Here is a 14,429-nt window from a genome sequence, read left to right on the forward strand (position 1 = left end):
TGTCTGTCAACTTTATATATGAGCAATAGCAGGTTAGCCAAAGCATTCAAATTTAGCAAAGCATTTCTTTATTTCATAATCGGTGTATTTTCTAAAAACAAATTACTAATGTATTGACAGCTGTTTACGAATTAGAAGAATTATTGACAGTAGTATTCCCCACTTAACCACCTGCTTAATATACATACAAATGGACACCAATATATTTTTCATAGTAGTACTGCATTATTTTACCATAGTTGCAATGATGTATTATTTGAAATTTTTAAGTATTAATGCTTTATGTCAATTTTTGGAACCTGTTATGTTACAGATTGCAGGTATGACTCTTCCATATGATACTCTGGATCAAGTAAGGAACAGATTGGAAGAAGTCTCTCCTAATCTTGTTCGATATGATGATGTCGAAGGAGCTAATTATTTCCAGCAAGCAAATGAGCTTTCCAAGGTAAAAACACGCCTATATGCAGTTTTCATAATAATGTATCCTCTGGTGTAACAGTACTGATTTTCAATACTATTATTATTGATCTCTTACTCTTTTTTTGCAGCTAGTGAACCAGCAGCTTCTTGCTGATCCACTTGTTCCACCTCAGCTAACGATAAGAGACTTCTACATGACAGGTACGCAGCTGTCAGCATGACTGCCCAACATGAAAGGTAGAAAGGAGTAAAATCACCTAATTTAGCATTATGATTCCAACGTGCTAGTGGTAGTATTTGATGTTTTTAATCTCAGAAGATTTTTCAAATATCAGAACTAATGTAACTTTATATTTTCAGATTTTACTCTAATTTCTTTTCTTTCTGAAATGTAAGTAGAGTTTGAAAATCCAAGAATTAACAGATTTTAAATATAAAATTTTACTACTGTATGAAGAATTACTGTGTAGCAATTTAGGGAGAATTTTCTAAGTGACAAACATCTGTGAAGGTTTTTCTGAGACTTACAGTAGAAGAATCAAAACACTAAAATGTGAAACATGCTAAATGGTGCTTCTGATGTAAATTGTTAAGAATGTGCTTAAGGAATGCAGACTAACAAACTTGTTTACTACAGATTTTACAACACTTGATATAACATCTAGGTTATGAGGTAGTTGATAGACAATTTAAAATAATTTTCTGTCTAAAAGCAGATAGGAGTATATTTTTCAAGTTCTTGGTGCAGTTTGTATCTAAGATTTTTTTTTTTTAATTTATTTTTATTTATTTATTTTGACTGTATTGGGTCTTTGTTGCTGCATGCAGGCTTCCTCTAGTTTCGGCGAGCAGGGGCTACTCTTCTTTGAGGTGTGCGGGCTTCTTGTTGCAAAGCATGGACTCTAGGCGCACAGGCTTCAGCAGTTGTGTCACGCGGGCTCAGTATTTGCAGCTCGTGGGCTCTAGAGCACAGGCTCAGTAGTTGTGGCACATGGGCTTAGTTGTTCCGCGGCATGTGGGATCTTCCCGGACCAGGGCTCGAACCCGTGTCCCCTGCATTGGCAGGCGGATTCTTAACCACTGCGCCACCAGGGAAACCCTAAGATTATTTTTAATAGGTTTTTTTCAGTTGTATTATAAAAGTTATGTTCATTGTAGAATACATACCTAAGCCCACAAGAGCAAGGAAAAATCACTATGATCCCACTACCCAGAAATAACTATGTTTAACATTTTGGCCAGTCATCCAGGGATATACACATATATTAATTTATTTAAACTAAAAATGAGATTACTTATTTACTCTGGGAGAGAGGGTTTGGACAGCTTTATTGAAATATTCACATACATAAAATTCACCTATAAAGTGAATTCATGGATTTTATTATACTGTTCTGTAACCTTTTTTCAATAATGGTATATTGCACATTCTTTTCCTGTCTTTAATACTTTTCTATAACATTTTTAATGGTTGCATACTGGCCCTTTGTATGGCTGTATATAATTATTTAATCATTCCTAGGAGTACTTATTAAAAGCATTTAGCTATTAAGGGGCTTATCTTCTGAACTTATTGATTTTACAATGTTTACGTATAGTTACATAGACTCTTCCAGTCTTTTTTGTTGTTGTTGTTCCTGAATATGTGCAACAGGAAAGTTTTACTGTGTGCTTCTTTTGAAGTTGTATTATCAAAACGCACATTTTCTTGATATCTTTCAGATTCAATTAGCAGAGCCTCACAGACAATGGCTAAATGTGTCAAAGCTGTCACAGAGGGTGCCCATGCAGTAGAGGAACCAACCATATGCTGAAACATCTACTAGCACCCAGTTAGTTAAAGGACAGTTACGTTGGCATGATCTCTTAGAGGTGTATCTCTCTAAAAAATAATCTAAATGATGTAATATTTAAGGTTCTACCATGCTTTATTTGAAAGTGATATTGCAATTATCAAAGAACTTTGAGGTTTCCAAACATTTATGTATTGTGTGTATACGTTAAATAGTTTAATAAACATGTATAGATGGCCTTTCATGTAAAAGCACTAATAATCTTTGTGACATAAAAAAGAAAATCCTTAAAATATGAATTTTTGTTTATCTTCATTGATCACTTATGTTTGTAAAATGGATGAAATAATAGCTTCCATTAGGACCTATTTTTTTCTAGTGCTAAAGAAAAGATTTAAGTATTCTGTGAAGCTGGGTAAATAGAAAATATATATAATATAATCATACATCAGATGTGTATCTTGGACAGCGCTAATAATAATCATAATAATGATGGCTAATGATTATTTAGGATTTTCTACGTACTAAGCACTCTGGTTTTACATACATTATCTTGTTTTGTCCTTTTACATCCCTGTCAGACAGTATTATCTCATTTTACAGGTGAAGAAACGAAAGCCCAGGGATATTGGGTAGCTTGCCCAAGGCCACAGCAAAAAAGTCATAGAATCAAGCCTGGTTCTCTGACTTCAAAGCCCATTGTTCTTAACTGCTGCACATAATTTCCTCCCATTAGTACAGATTCCATAGGTTGTTACGTCTAAGAATCAGTATTGAGAAGCTTAATGGATAACACATTTCTCTGTTTTCTCTTGAATCTGTTTATATAATGTCATGGTGATTTATGGGATATTTTTCTTTGTCTAATAGATTGCACACACATACACCCTTGGAATGAGGGAGGTTTCAAGAGATATAATTTAGGTCCTCATTGATGTTCCATATTTATTATATTAACACCATCTGTAGTATTAAGTCAACTAAATTATTCCAGTAATAAAAGACAAAACTAACAGCTCTCATAATTTTCAATTGTCAAAAAAAGTTAAAAATTTCCAATTAATCTAGGAGATAATCTAATGCTATATTAATTTGTTTTCAAAATCTATGTTCAGAATCCTTTGTTTTGTAATCCTTATTCCTTTTTGCTTTCATCAAAGACTTAGCCCAACTATAGGTTGCGATTTTACTGATATAACAGAGGATAAAAATTTTAGACTATAGTATGTCACCAGTACTTTATCTTCAAAAATTGTGCAAAATTTGTCGCCTGTTAACAGTTTTTTCAGAATTATTTTATTCACTTCAGTCATGAAGTTGTATACTTCGCTTAAAGTACTTTGCTTAAAATTCTCAGTTGCCTGAAATTGTATAAATTCTTGCTGAAAGTCTTTGAATTTAATACAAACTTCTTATCTCTCTCTTCCTTCTTTATCCCTTAGCACTGTTGCTGACCTCAAGGGGGCAAACACTTTCAGTTTTGTGTTTTGCACAGTACTCTTCAATGAATGAGTGTAGATTTCATAGGATTCTTGGTGAGGGAATATTGCATTCAAATGGAGAAAAGGTGATATATAACTAAGATGGTCCAGGATCCTAGGACTGCCATCTAGGCAGCATGTGTTGAACTTGGAATTCTGTAAAGAATACCTTGTTTGGGCTAAGTAGTACTCAATAAAATTTGTTGGTTTTTACATAAAGTAAACATGAAAGTCTGTCCCATGGGCACCTATTAGTCACTTAATGCTAAATATTAAGGTTATTGTGACCATAAACATTGATGATGGTTGCAAAACTTTCTGAAGAAGAGAGCCAGATAGAAGAAAAATACATATAGATGAGAAGAATAACAGCTGATGGAATTCTGATTCTAAGCAACGAGGGAGTCAACATGAGAAATCTACAGAGGATCAAGGCCAAGTCCTTTTAGGTGAAGACGGCAGTCTGGAAAGACCCTGGAATAATAAATAATACCATTTAGAAAAGACATTCTAATATGTGCCATTAAAGCTTTAAGTACATTGTGTCTAATTTTCACAAAACCCTGCTAACAATCGGTATTAAGACCCAAGAAATATCAAATAACTCGCCCATTGTTACCCAGTTAAAGACTAAAGGCAAGAATGTTTAATTAGAGATATTTTTTACTGTCCCATTTTGCCTCAAAAAACCTTGTGGACCACTATAAGAATTGAATAGATATACAGGAAAAATTTTAAAGCCTAAACTTCATACAGAGTACCCCCCAAATTTATTGTGAATTGTAGTATAATGAATACATCAATAAAAAGTATTGTACCTTATTAACAATACTCAGTATACAATAATTTATTATTGTTTGGTGCTGAGTTGTTAAAACACTGTTTCTTGCCAGGTCAGACAGATCTTGTTCAACTTTGGAAATATTACTTGGAAAAATTTAACTATTTCTTCATCTGTAAAATGAGGATAAATGTTCTAATAATTGTACCTACTTCCAACCTTATAGGGTTGTTATGAGGAGCAAGTCAGAAAGCCTCTAAAACTTTCTTGGCCTATTTCCTGACACAGAGTGAATGCTCAATGTGCTTAGGGACTGAGAACCATCATTATAGGAAAATGTGTATTCAGAACTTTGCTGCATGTTTCAGGAGGTTGCAACTAACCATCCATGGGAGCCCTTGAAGTCCCCCTTCTAAGTGAATTGAGTAAAAAACTCAATTCCATTGATTGTGAGGGAAAGTCATGCCTAATATAACCTCTAGCTGCTGTTTTCCTAAAGAAATGGATTTCTTTCCTAAGACTCGAGAATTAAATGACTTGTCCAAGGTCAACCCAAGTAACAGAATACTGCTACTACAAACTGTCCACCAGCGTTGTGAAGATTAACTTATTATGCAGAGCTCTGCATATTTTGATGGAATTTTTACTAGTCACAGTAAGATTTACTGAGTCTGTTGGATTCTAACCCTTAAAAGAGACTACTTCTGAAAGCAAAAACAAAAGGCAGTGCAATCAGAAGAGGGAAAACTATATGCTGGTGATAGAAAGGGTACTGAAGGAGGGTAAGAGCTATTGATGTGCATAAAAGGGGACAGGTGAATTCTTATGCCAACATGAACCTTTAGCTAATATAAACTGTCAGCTTTATTGTTGCTGAAACAAATTACCCCACCACGATTCAAGCTCCCACGGGGAGAGGAACTAAAGCAGCTTAGCAACAAAAGCAGTGGTAAGAGGTGGTTTTTTTTTTAATGTTAACAATGTCATTCATGACCACTGTTAAAATGTCACTAGCAAAGTGATTACAAACCCCTGTTACCAAAGGCCCAGTGTGGCTGGGGAATAGTTCAAGCAGAAATAAATGACACGCGTGAGTATGACAATTTTTTAGACATTTTGTAAGGTTAATCCTACCTGAGCATAGCTAGACCTTAGGTTTGTGATTGACCCAACTTTTGGGAACAAGTACACGTGAAAAAAATGAACCTTGATAAAGACATTTCGGAACCAAAAAAGTGTGTGTGTATACATATATGGCCACCTTTCATAAAAAGATAAAACTGATAATCCCCAAATAATTTTCTAATAACCAGTATTTTAAAATGTCTTAACAGTTGCACAGTATGTTGCTTATTTCATTTAGCCCAAGAGACAAGAATGTTAATGAGAAATTTGATTAGACCTCAGATCTAGCTTGTAAGAGAACAAGGATCTCAGAGCCAAATACCCTTTTGCTTAAAGTGTTTTATGGTTTTTATTACTGAAAATTTTTTAAGATTATAAAGACTTACCTGTGACTGATATTCAAACTATGATTGATATTCAAAATCATTGACATCTTAATATTTTTTAAATAACTTACCCTGAAAAGCATATGTTGATATTGAAAAATAGGGTAAAATGTACAGTCTAGGACTAGTAATTAGTTTACAATATTTAATTTGAATTTGTATATAAAGAGATCATAAGATGAATAACAATTTCCTTCTTATTTCTTTTTGGCCATGCTGCACGGCATGCAGGATCTCAGTTCCCAGACCAGGGATGGAACCCATGCCCCCTACAGTGGAAGCGCGGAGTCTTAACCACTGGACCACCAGGGAAGTCCCTAATTTCCTTCTTAGATGCATATAATTTTGGATCTGAAAAGGACTGTAGAAAAAAATCTAGTATTACACGTACCTTTGGTAATTATGGAAATGGAGGTCAAAGAGAATAAGGAGTAAATTAGGGACAGATCCTGTGATTTGAACCAGCCCTTCCGACGCCTGGTTCATTGACATCTCAAAGCCTTAAATTCAGCTCCAACATTTATTAAAGATTTGCAGAGTATCCGCTGTGTGTGAAGTACAATATTAAGTATTAGGACTACAAAGAGAAATACATATATGAAAAGTATCTCAGCAGATGCAAAAAAAAACTTAATTGTGTTTACCTCTAGGTAGTTCAACTAGTCTGAGGAATAGCATAAAGAAAAGGATTGTACACCTCTATCATTTGAGCATTTGAAGGCTTTTACAATAAGAATATATCGCTTCTATAATTTTTAAAAACATTGCTTAAATGAAAAATAGCAAAACAAAACATTTAAGTTGATGAAAACTAAAAATAGCAGGATGCAAAATTGTATGTGTACTACATGTGGTTGGCAGCCTCTAACATGGCCCCAATGATCCCTGCCTCCTGGGATTCACACCCTTTTGTCATCTTCGCTCCTTGCGTGTGGGCTGGACTTCCTGATTCACTTCTAATGAATAGGGATGTCTCTGCTGAGATGAAGTTTTAAACAGTCTGTGGTTTCTGTCTTGGGCTCTCTGATTCTCTCCCTCTCAGATCACTGCCTGCCATGTTGTGAGGATACTTAGGCAGCCTATGGAGAGGCCTCATGTGGTAAGGAAGAGGCCTTCCAGTAACCATATCAGTGAGCTGAATCCTGGCCGCCAATTGAGTGGAGGTGACTGTAGCCCCAGCCAACAGCCTAATTGCAACCCCATACATTTCTGGATTCCTAACAAATTGTGAGCTAATACGTACTTGTTGTTTTTAACCACAAAATTTTGGGTTATTTTGTTATGCAGTAATAGATAATACACTATGATTACAACCAGGCAAAGGCATATACCAGGGTACCCACATCCAATGACTGACTCGTGGGAATATAAAGGCCTGGCCATCTAGACCCAATGGAGGACACTTCTCGAAGGCTGTTTAGCTCTCAAGCGTTCTGTGGGGCTGGCTGAGGCTGTCATTGGACCTGCATTGCAGCTCAACTTTTCCCTCTGCCCACTCCTGCCTTCTTCCCCTCCCTTACAGGTGTTGACCCCCATGGAACTCCTTAATAAATATTTTGCACATTGAATTCTGCTCAGAGTGTGCTACCTGGGGAATCCAAACCGTGACAGCCATCTAGAATATCTATGGATCCTACGTAGCTGCTCCAATTATCACTATGTGTCAGCCAACATGAAGAGTGAGGGAGAAGAAGTGGAGGACAAGCACTGATGTTTTATTGACATGACTTGGAAATTGCATCACTTCCATTCACATACCATAGGCAAGACTTACAGCCACACTCACCTGCATGAGAGGATGCTGGGAAATGCAGCCTCCAGCTGGACAGCCATCTACTCAACTAAAACAGAAATTCTAAGAGGTGTTCTAGTTGATCTTTTGCTATGTAACAAACCACCTCAAAACTTAGTGGTGTAAAACAACAACCATTTTATTATGCTCATGTGATTCCGTGGATCCAAAATTTAGAAAGGGCACAGGGAGATGGAGTCACGGCTGGATGACTAGAGTATTTGGGGATGAAAAGTATCTCATATATGAAAAGAATCTCAGCAGATGCAAAAAAAAACTTAATTGTGTTTACCTCTAGGTAGTTCAACTGGTCTGAGGAATAGCATAAAGAAAAGGATTGTATGTCTCTATCATTTGAAGGCTTTTACAATAAGAATATATTGCTTCTATATAGAAGCAAAATATAGAAAGGGCACAGGGAGATGGAGTCACAGCTGGATGACTAAGTATTTGGGGATGACTCAAATAGCTGGGGACTGGAGCAGCTGTGGCTGGAGGACCTTCAGTCCCCAGATGGCATCTTCACTTACATGTTTGGCTCCTGGGCGGGAATGGTGGAAGGACAGGTTCAGATGGCATTGTCTTACAGAGCATCTACCTGTGGCCTATTCAGCATGGCAGTCTCAGGACAGTTGTACTCACAGGTTGGTTCAGGGCGCCAAGAGCAAGAGCGTTCCTAGAGACCAAGGAGGAAGCTGCAAGTCTTCTTAGGACAACCTCAGAAGTTATATAGTATCACTTCACTGTACTTTATTGGTCAAGCCAGTCTCAGAGCCCACCCAGATTCAAGGGGAGGAAGCATACATCCCACTTCTTGATGGGAGGAGGGTCAAATAATTAAAACCACCACAAAGGGAGAATAGATATTGGAGGACAATTAGTTCCTGCCATCAGCCCTGTGATACGTACTGCAGTAATGAAGAGGGAGATACACGGGAAAAAATGACTATAATAAACTATGAAGTGAAGTTTCTATAATATACCAATTAATCTATAGCTATTTTCTCATTACTTACCGCAACTCGACTGCTGTTGTATCCAGTATAGAGTTGGTAAGTCCCCTCATATATAGGATAGAGTTAAGGCCCTTCTCTTTGGCTCTAATTCTTTAAGCTTTCAAATATAACTCAAGAACCTTGGCACCTATAACTGAAATGCTTTTGGGGGGATTAAGGCTATTTAGAGGAGGAAATGAGCCTTTGTTAGGTTGCCTACAGATTGTCCAGCCTGGGTTACTACAGATTGGGTAAGTACTAGGCCAAATGGAGTAATGTTCCTCAAGTAATATATTTAGTATCACAGTTTGAGTACAGTAGTGGAACCCAAAGTGTACTTTTTCAGTATCTTCTATTCCATTTCCACTTCACAGGATTTACTATATTCTTCAGCAGGTTAAGCAAACCCCCTGCCAGACAATGTACTGTATGTTATTAATGTAAATTATTTTCTGAATTAAAAAAAGGTGGCAAGTCATGGGCAAACTAGGACAGGAACTGAGTCTGTTGAGGTCTTTAAACTCTTCCAAGACTTGGGGATTTTCCTTATGTTCCTAGGGTTAGGGTGACCTTGTCCCATTGTTCTAGAACAGAAGCATCTACTTTGCTGCTGGAGAGCCCTGGGATAACGTTGGAAATCTAAAAGGAGCAGTAAAGCATGACTAAATTTCATTAATCTCAATTTCCCCTGCCAAGAAAAATAAAGGCCAAAATTTTTTTTGCCTCTTTCTGCTTTTTTTCTTTTAAGACTGAAAGTAACCTGGTCTTTATCTGAGATGTGTTGTTATGTGGATAAAGTTAAATCATAATAGAGCCTTCAGATAGCTCCTCAAACCCCAAACTACAATTCCCATAAAGCATAAAGTGGAAATTTATGGTTTGCTTAGCAGCCGGAACTAAACAGCTGCACCCCTTCATGGGATGGAGCTTGTTTTGTATCTGCAAACCCAGAGGGAACGAGGAGTGAGGGGCAGCAGCATTCCCTTGGGAATTTGGGGTTGTTCCTCAGTAACTTGTGTACGTCTTTACTCTGTGACCGGTGCCCTCCCCTTGTTTACCCTTCACTTTCCAGTCAAATGCATGTGTCCATCTCTCTTAAAACCTTTTGTTCCATAAGAGGTGGGATTTGCTCCTCACTCCTTTCACTCTTTATATCTCTAGTGGTTTGTCTCTAATGTTCTTACCTAATGCTTTCCTCTCACGTTGTTCCCAGTCATATATGAGGCTCATTTTCTACAGGTTCACATTTGTCATTGTCATCTCATGTAATCTGTACCTTTCCTTCATTGTGACTCAGCATACAAAATATATTGCCCTTTGGTTAAACCAGAATGATTCTCATCCAAAACTGGAATATTAGGATAAATATTTTGTAAGGGAGTGGTTTCAGGAAAGTGTGGTACCCTGTATAAATCTATTGATTGCCAGAAAAGAGATACCTAATCTTTTTAAATAACTTGTTTGGTTCTTTGAGAGTCCACATCTTATTCCACTAAGATCTTTTTGATTGGAATTGGTTCTTCCATTTCATGTTTTGTGGGTTAATTCATTAAGTCCCTGTGCAAGAAAAGCAGTTTTCAGAAGGAAAACAAAAACCACCCTAAAAGGGGGCAGAGACATTTCTGCTAGGCAAACTACCAAAGAGATTATTAGGAGCTTCTATGCTCCTAATACACCAACCTGCTATTATCTTTAATAGCTTTACAACTAAGGCTACTAGGCAAGGACTGTGCCTGCTCAGTTTTTAAATTTGAACATTGTGATGTTAACTCGAATTATAATGCCTAATCCTCAAGCTTGAGTGGAGCGAGTCAACTGCTCACCCCTGGGAATAAGTTAATTTTTCCCAGGCACCAAGATACTGATTAGGGCGCTGGGCAAGGAATTTTCCTAACTCGGCCCTGCAGCCCAGGAAGTCATTCCTTTTCCCTGGCAAGCACCTCCCTCCCAGGGAGCAGGGTTGACTCACTTCTGACTTAGCATGCTTACCACACAATAAACGGTTGAGAAATTATTGTCTCTGCTAGAGTTCTTGTTGCAGTAGAACATATGTATGCATTTAATGACCAAAAAGACCACCAGATCTTAGTTTCCTGTGGGGCCCATAATTCTTTCCCGGGTCCCTTTTCTCCCCTGAACCCACCCACCAAACTAATACATCAAAAGTGTTAGCTGGTCATTTGCAGCAACATGGATGGACCTAGAGATTATCATACTAAGTGAAGTAAGTGAGACAGAGAAAGACAAATATATGATATCACTGATACGTAGAATCTAAAAAATAGTACAAATGAACTTATTTACAAAACAGAAACAGACTCAGACAAAGAAAACAAACTTATAGTTACCAAAGGGGAGTGGGGAGGGAACGGATAAATTGGGAGTAGGGGATTAACAGATGCACACTACCATATATACAACAGATAAACAGCAAAGACTTACTGTATAGCACAGGGAACTATATTCAATATCTTGTAATAAACTATAATGGAAAAGAATAAAAAATATAGATATATACATAATATATATGTATAACCAAATCACTTTGTTGTACACCTGAAACTAACCCAATATTGTAAATCAACTATACTTCAAAAAAAAAAAAAAAAAGCTCAAGAAGAGTGATAACTAGGGATAATATCCATCCCCAGTTCCTGTATGTTAATTGAGCAACTATCATGGGTTGAGGACTGTACAGGTGCTGAAGATAGACCTGGTCATCAGTGGCAAAGACAGACAAGTCACTGATGATTGCATCTATATGCAAGTGCTGTGACAGAACAAGAACAAGGTGCTCTGGGAGCAGCAGAGAAGGCACCTTCATGACAGCCCTGACTGGGAGGGTGTCAAGAGCTATCAGGGAAGGCTTCCAAGAGGAAGTGCTTACTGTGAGGAGTCTTGTGGGTTGAGTAGGAGTAAGCCAAGTGGACAGAAGGAGCACAGCAAGAAAGGACGCAGAGATCTGAGAAAGCATGCCCTTTTGGGAAAACAGCGGCTCTGACAAAATGGTGCCATAAAGGTTTGTAGATGCCAGACAATGTGGTTTGCTTCATGAAAGAACTTATGCTTTATTTGGAGGCACTGATGGATGTGCCTCCTCACCTAGAGAGGACATTTAAGTGAAGAGCATAGAATTGAGAAAAATATCTCGAAGTCATGAACTAATACAGGTTTGGAGTTTCACAGATCCTGGTCAAGCCCCATGTGTGACTTAACCAACCCACTTCACCTCTATGATTTTGTGGTCAACCAGCAAGAACACCCACCCCTTAGGGTTACTCTGAGGACTAAATGGAATTATTTACTCATGTCAAATTGGCAGCAAAGTGTGTGTCACCTAACAAACATTTTAATAAACATAAGTTTTCTTTGCTTTAAAAAAAAGAAAAGTTGGCTGGTCTTTTCTCTCCTCACCCTCCATGTTGCCCCAAAGCCTCTCACCTTCCTTCCCCCGCAAACCCTCGAAATTTACTCTTTTCCACCAGAGCCCCCCAAAATTTACTCTCTGTTCTTCAACATATATGCACCAAATTTAGCCCCTCTCTAGCTACACATTTTTGGGGGCATTGGAGGGAGGGAGGGAGAATGAGTCAGCAACGGACTGCCTTCTGGTTAAGTAGTGCGTAAAGCTGTCTTTTTTAAAAAGCTGCCTAGTATTCCATCGTGTGCCTCTACAAAAATGTATCCCAATTCCCTATCAATAATGATAACTAAAATGTATTGAGCATATACTATGGATTAGGCACTGTTCTAAATACTGTCACAACCCAGTGGAGTAAATTTTGTTACTAGCTTCACTTTACAGATGGGTAAAATAACAGCACAGTGAGATAATTTGTCCACAATCACATAGTAAATCGTGGAGATGGGATTTGAATCCAGGTGATTCTTAACCACTATGCTATACTGCTTTCCTATTGATGGGATATTTAGGGCTTTCCTAGATTTTTTTTTCTATTACAGATAATGTAGTCATAAATATCCTTATACGTAAACATTTGCATGCTTTTCTAAATACATCAGTTACGACACATTCCTTGAAATGACATCATGGGATCAAAGAGCAGCACATTTTTATTTGAAGAGAAAAAGTTTCTCCTCCAAATTTATCATTTGTTTGGAGGAGGGAGCATTTTACTAGAGCAGTAGGCCATCCTCTTTATACATTTAAAATTTTGCTTGCTAAAGTACTAGAAAGTCATCTTAGTCCTTTACCGTCTAGGTGGTTCTTTTCTCATATCATTTCTGTTATTTAACTAGGAGTAGAGACAGGGAAACTAAAGCAAATAGGCCCTGGGTCATAGCAGTTCAGTTATTGATTTAAATGACTGGGTCTTTGATATATATTTTTTCATCTGTAAAATGGGGATATTAGGTACCACCTACTTTATCTACCACCTATGGATTTAGAGGCACAAATATGAATGTATACATTTTTCATATGTATCATTGAGAACACATAATGGAGGGTTACCCATCCAGGGACCAGGGAAAGAACTATGGGCCCAATAGGAAATTGAGATCTGGTATCTTTTTGGTCACTAAAAGCATACATGTGCTTTATTGCACCAGAAACTAGCAGAGACAATAATTTCTCAACCCCTTATAGTATGTGACCATCTGTGTAAGTCCTAGTACAGTTTCCTTAAGTAGGCTCACTGTAAATATTTTATGAATAAATTAATAAAGTTTTCAAGGCCATGCATAAATTTTCCAAAGCTAAAACTAAGGTCCTCTCTTAAAAAAACAAAACTTTGTCTTACCCCTAAATAATAAATATCTGTATCTTCTTTAGGAGAACCCTGTTCATAATATAGTTTAAGGGTGTTGAAATTTGATCTCAGGCAAACTAATAAAAGATCCAGAGCAAAAAGTCTGAAATTAGCTAGTTTGTCAAATGTTGAGTAACTGCCTCTCTATAAATTTGGAAAATACAGAAATGTAGAAAAATAATCCATTTATTGACTGGTAGCCCTTTCTTCATGCTGTGTAATTTTTGTTGGTCCTTTAGGACACTATCTTCTATTTCTTTAAAGTTATTGATAGACAACTCTATTTAGGAAAATCACTTCCAAGTGATTAGCAATTCAGTAGAAATTAGTCATGTGTAGTCATATATATGCTGACAAAACTTACTTTCAGATTATAATCTAAACTTACTTTGAATATATTTTAGATTATGTGTATTTTATTGGACTATATAAATCACACTTCATATACTTCATCTATTTTACTCCAAAACTTTCAATTGACTTGAATAATGTTCCTTCTTGTTGAGTGTATGCATCTTTCAAATACTTGTACAAATGTGGATATAAATTGAATTCATTTTCCCCCTTTCCAATTTATCTAGACTTATACATTTGTAAAACTAGGTTGGGAAATATCTGCAAACTTCAACATGAAAATATTTTTGATTCAGGTGTTCTGGAATAGAAAAATTTACACGTTTCTATGAATGAAATATGTAAGTACTCAAATGTATAAAGTAAACATGAAAAGCATTCTTTCTGACTAGATGTGAACAGAATATATTGTTAAGAGTCTATCACAAGGGCTTCCCTGGTGGCACAGTGGTTAAGAGTCTGCCTGCCAATGCAGTGAACACGGGCTCGAGCCCTGGTCCGGGAAGATCCCACATGCCCCGAAGCAA

The 14,429-nt window shown here is 37.1% G+C and overlaps 1 protein-coding gene across 1 annotated transcript in view; it reads left to right on the top strand.

Moving 5' to 3' along the window:
* The window catches only part of NDUFS1 (NADH:ubiquinone oxidoreductase core subunit S1), a 30,040-nt gene extending 27,542 nt beyond the window's left edge, over positions 1 to 2,498 (top strand). Inside the window, exons 17-19 of the mRNA XM_068544606.1 lie at positions 314 to 448; positions 552 to 624; positions 2,146 to 2,498. Of these exons, the coding sequence (XP_068400707.1) occupies positions 314 to 448; positions 552 to 624; positions 2,146 to 2,237 (300 nt within the window). The 3' untranslated portion in view covers positions 2,238 to 2,498. The remainder of the gene's footprint in view (positions 1 to 313; positions 449 to 551; positions 625 to 2,145) is intronic.
* The last annotated feature ends 11,931 nt before the right edge of the window (positions 2,499 to 14,429 follow it).

The sequence above is a fragment of the Eschrichtius robustus genome, chromosome 5, assembly GCF_028021215.1.
Source record: "Eschrichtius robustus isolate mEscRob2 chromosome 5, mEscRob2.pri, whole genome shotgun sequence".
In the NCBI taxonomy this organism is placed as follows: domain Eukaryota; kingdom Metazoa; phylum Chordata; class Mammalia; order Artiodactyla; family Eschrichtiidae; genus Eschrichtius; species Eschrichtius robustus.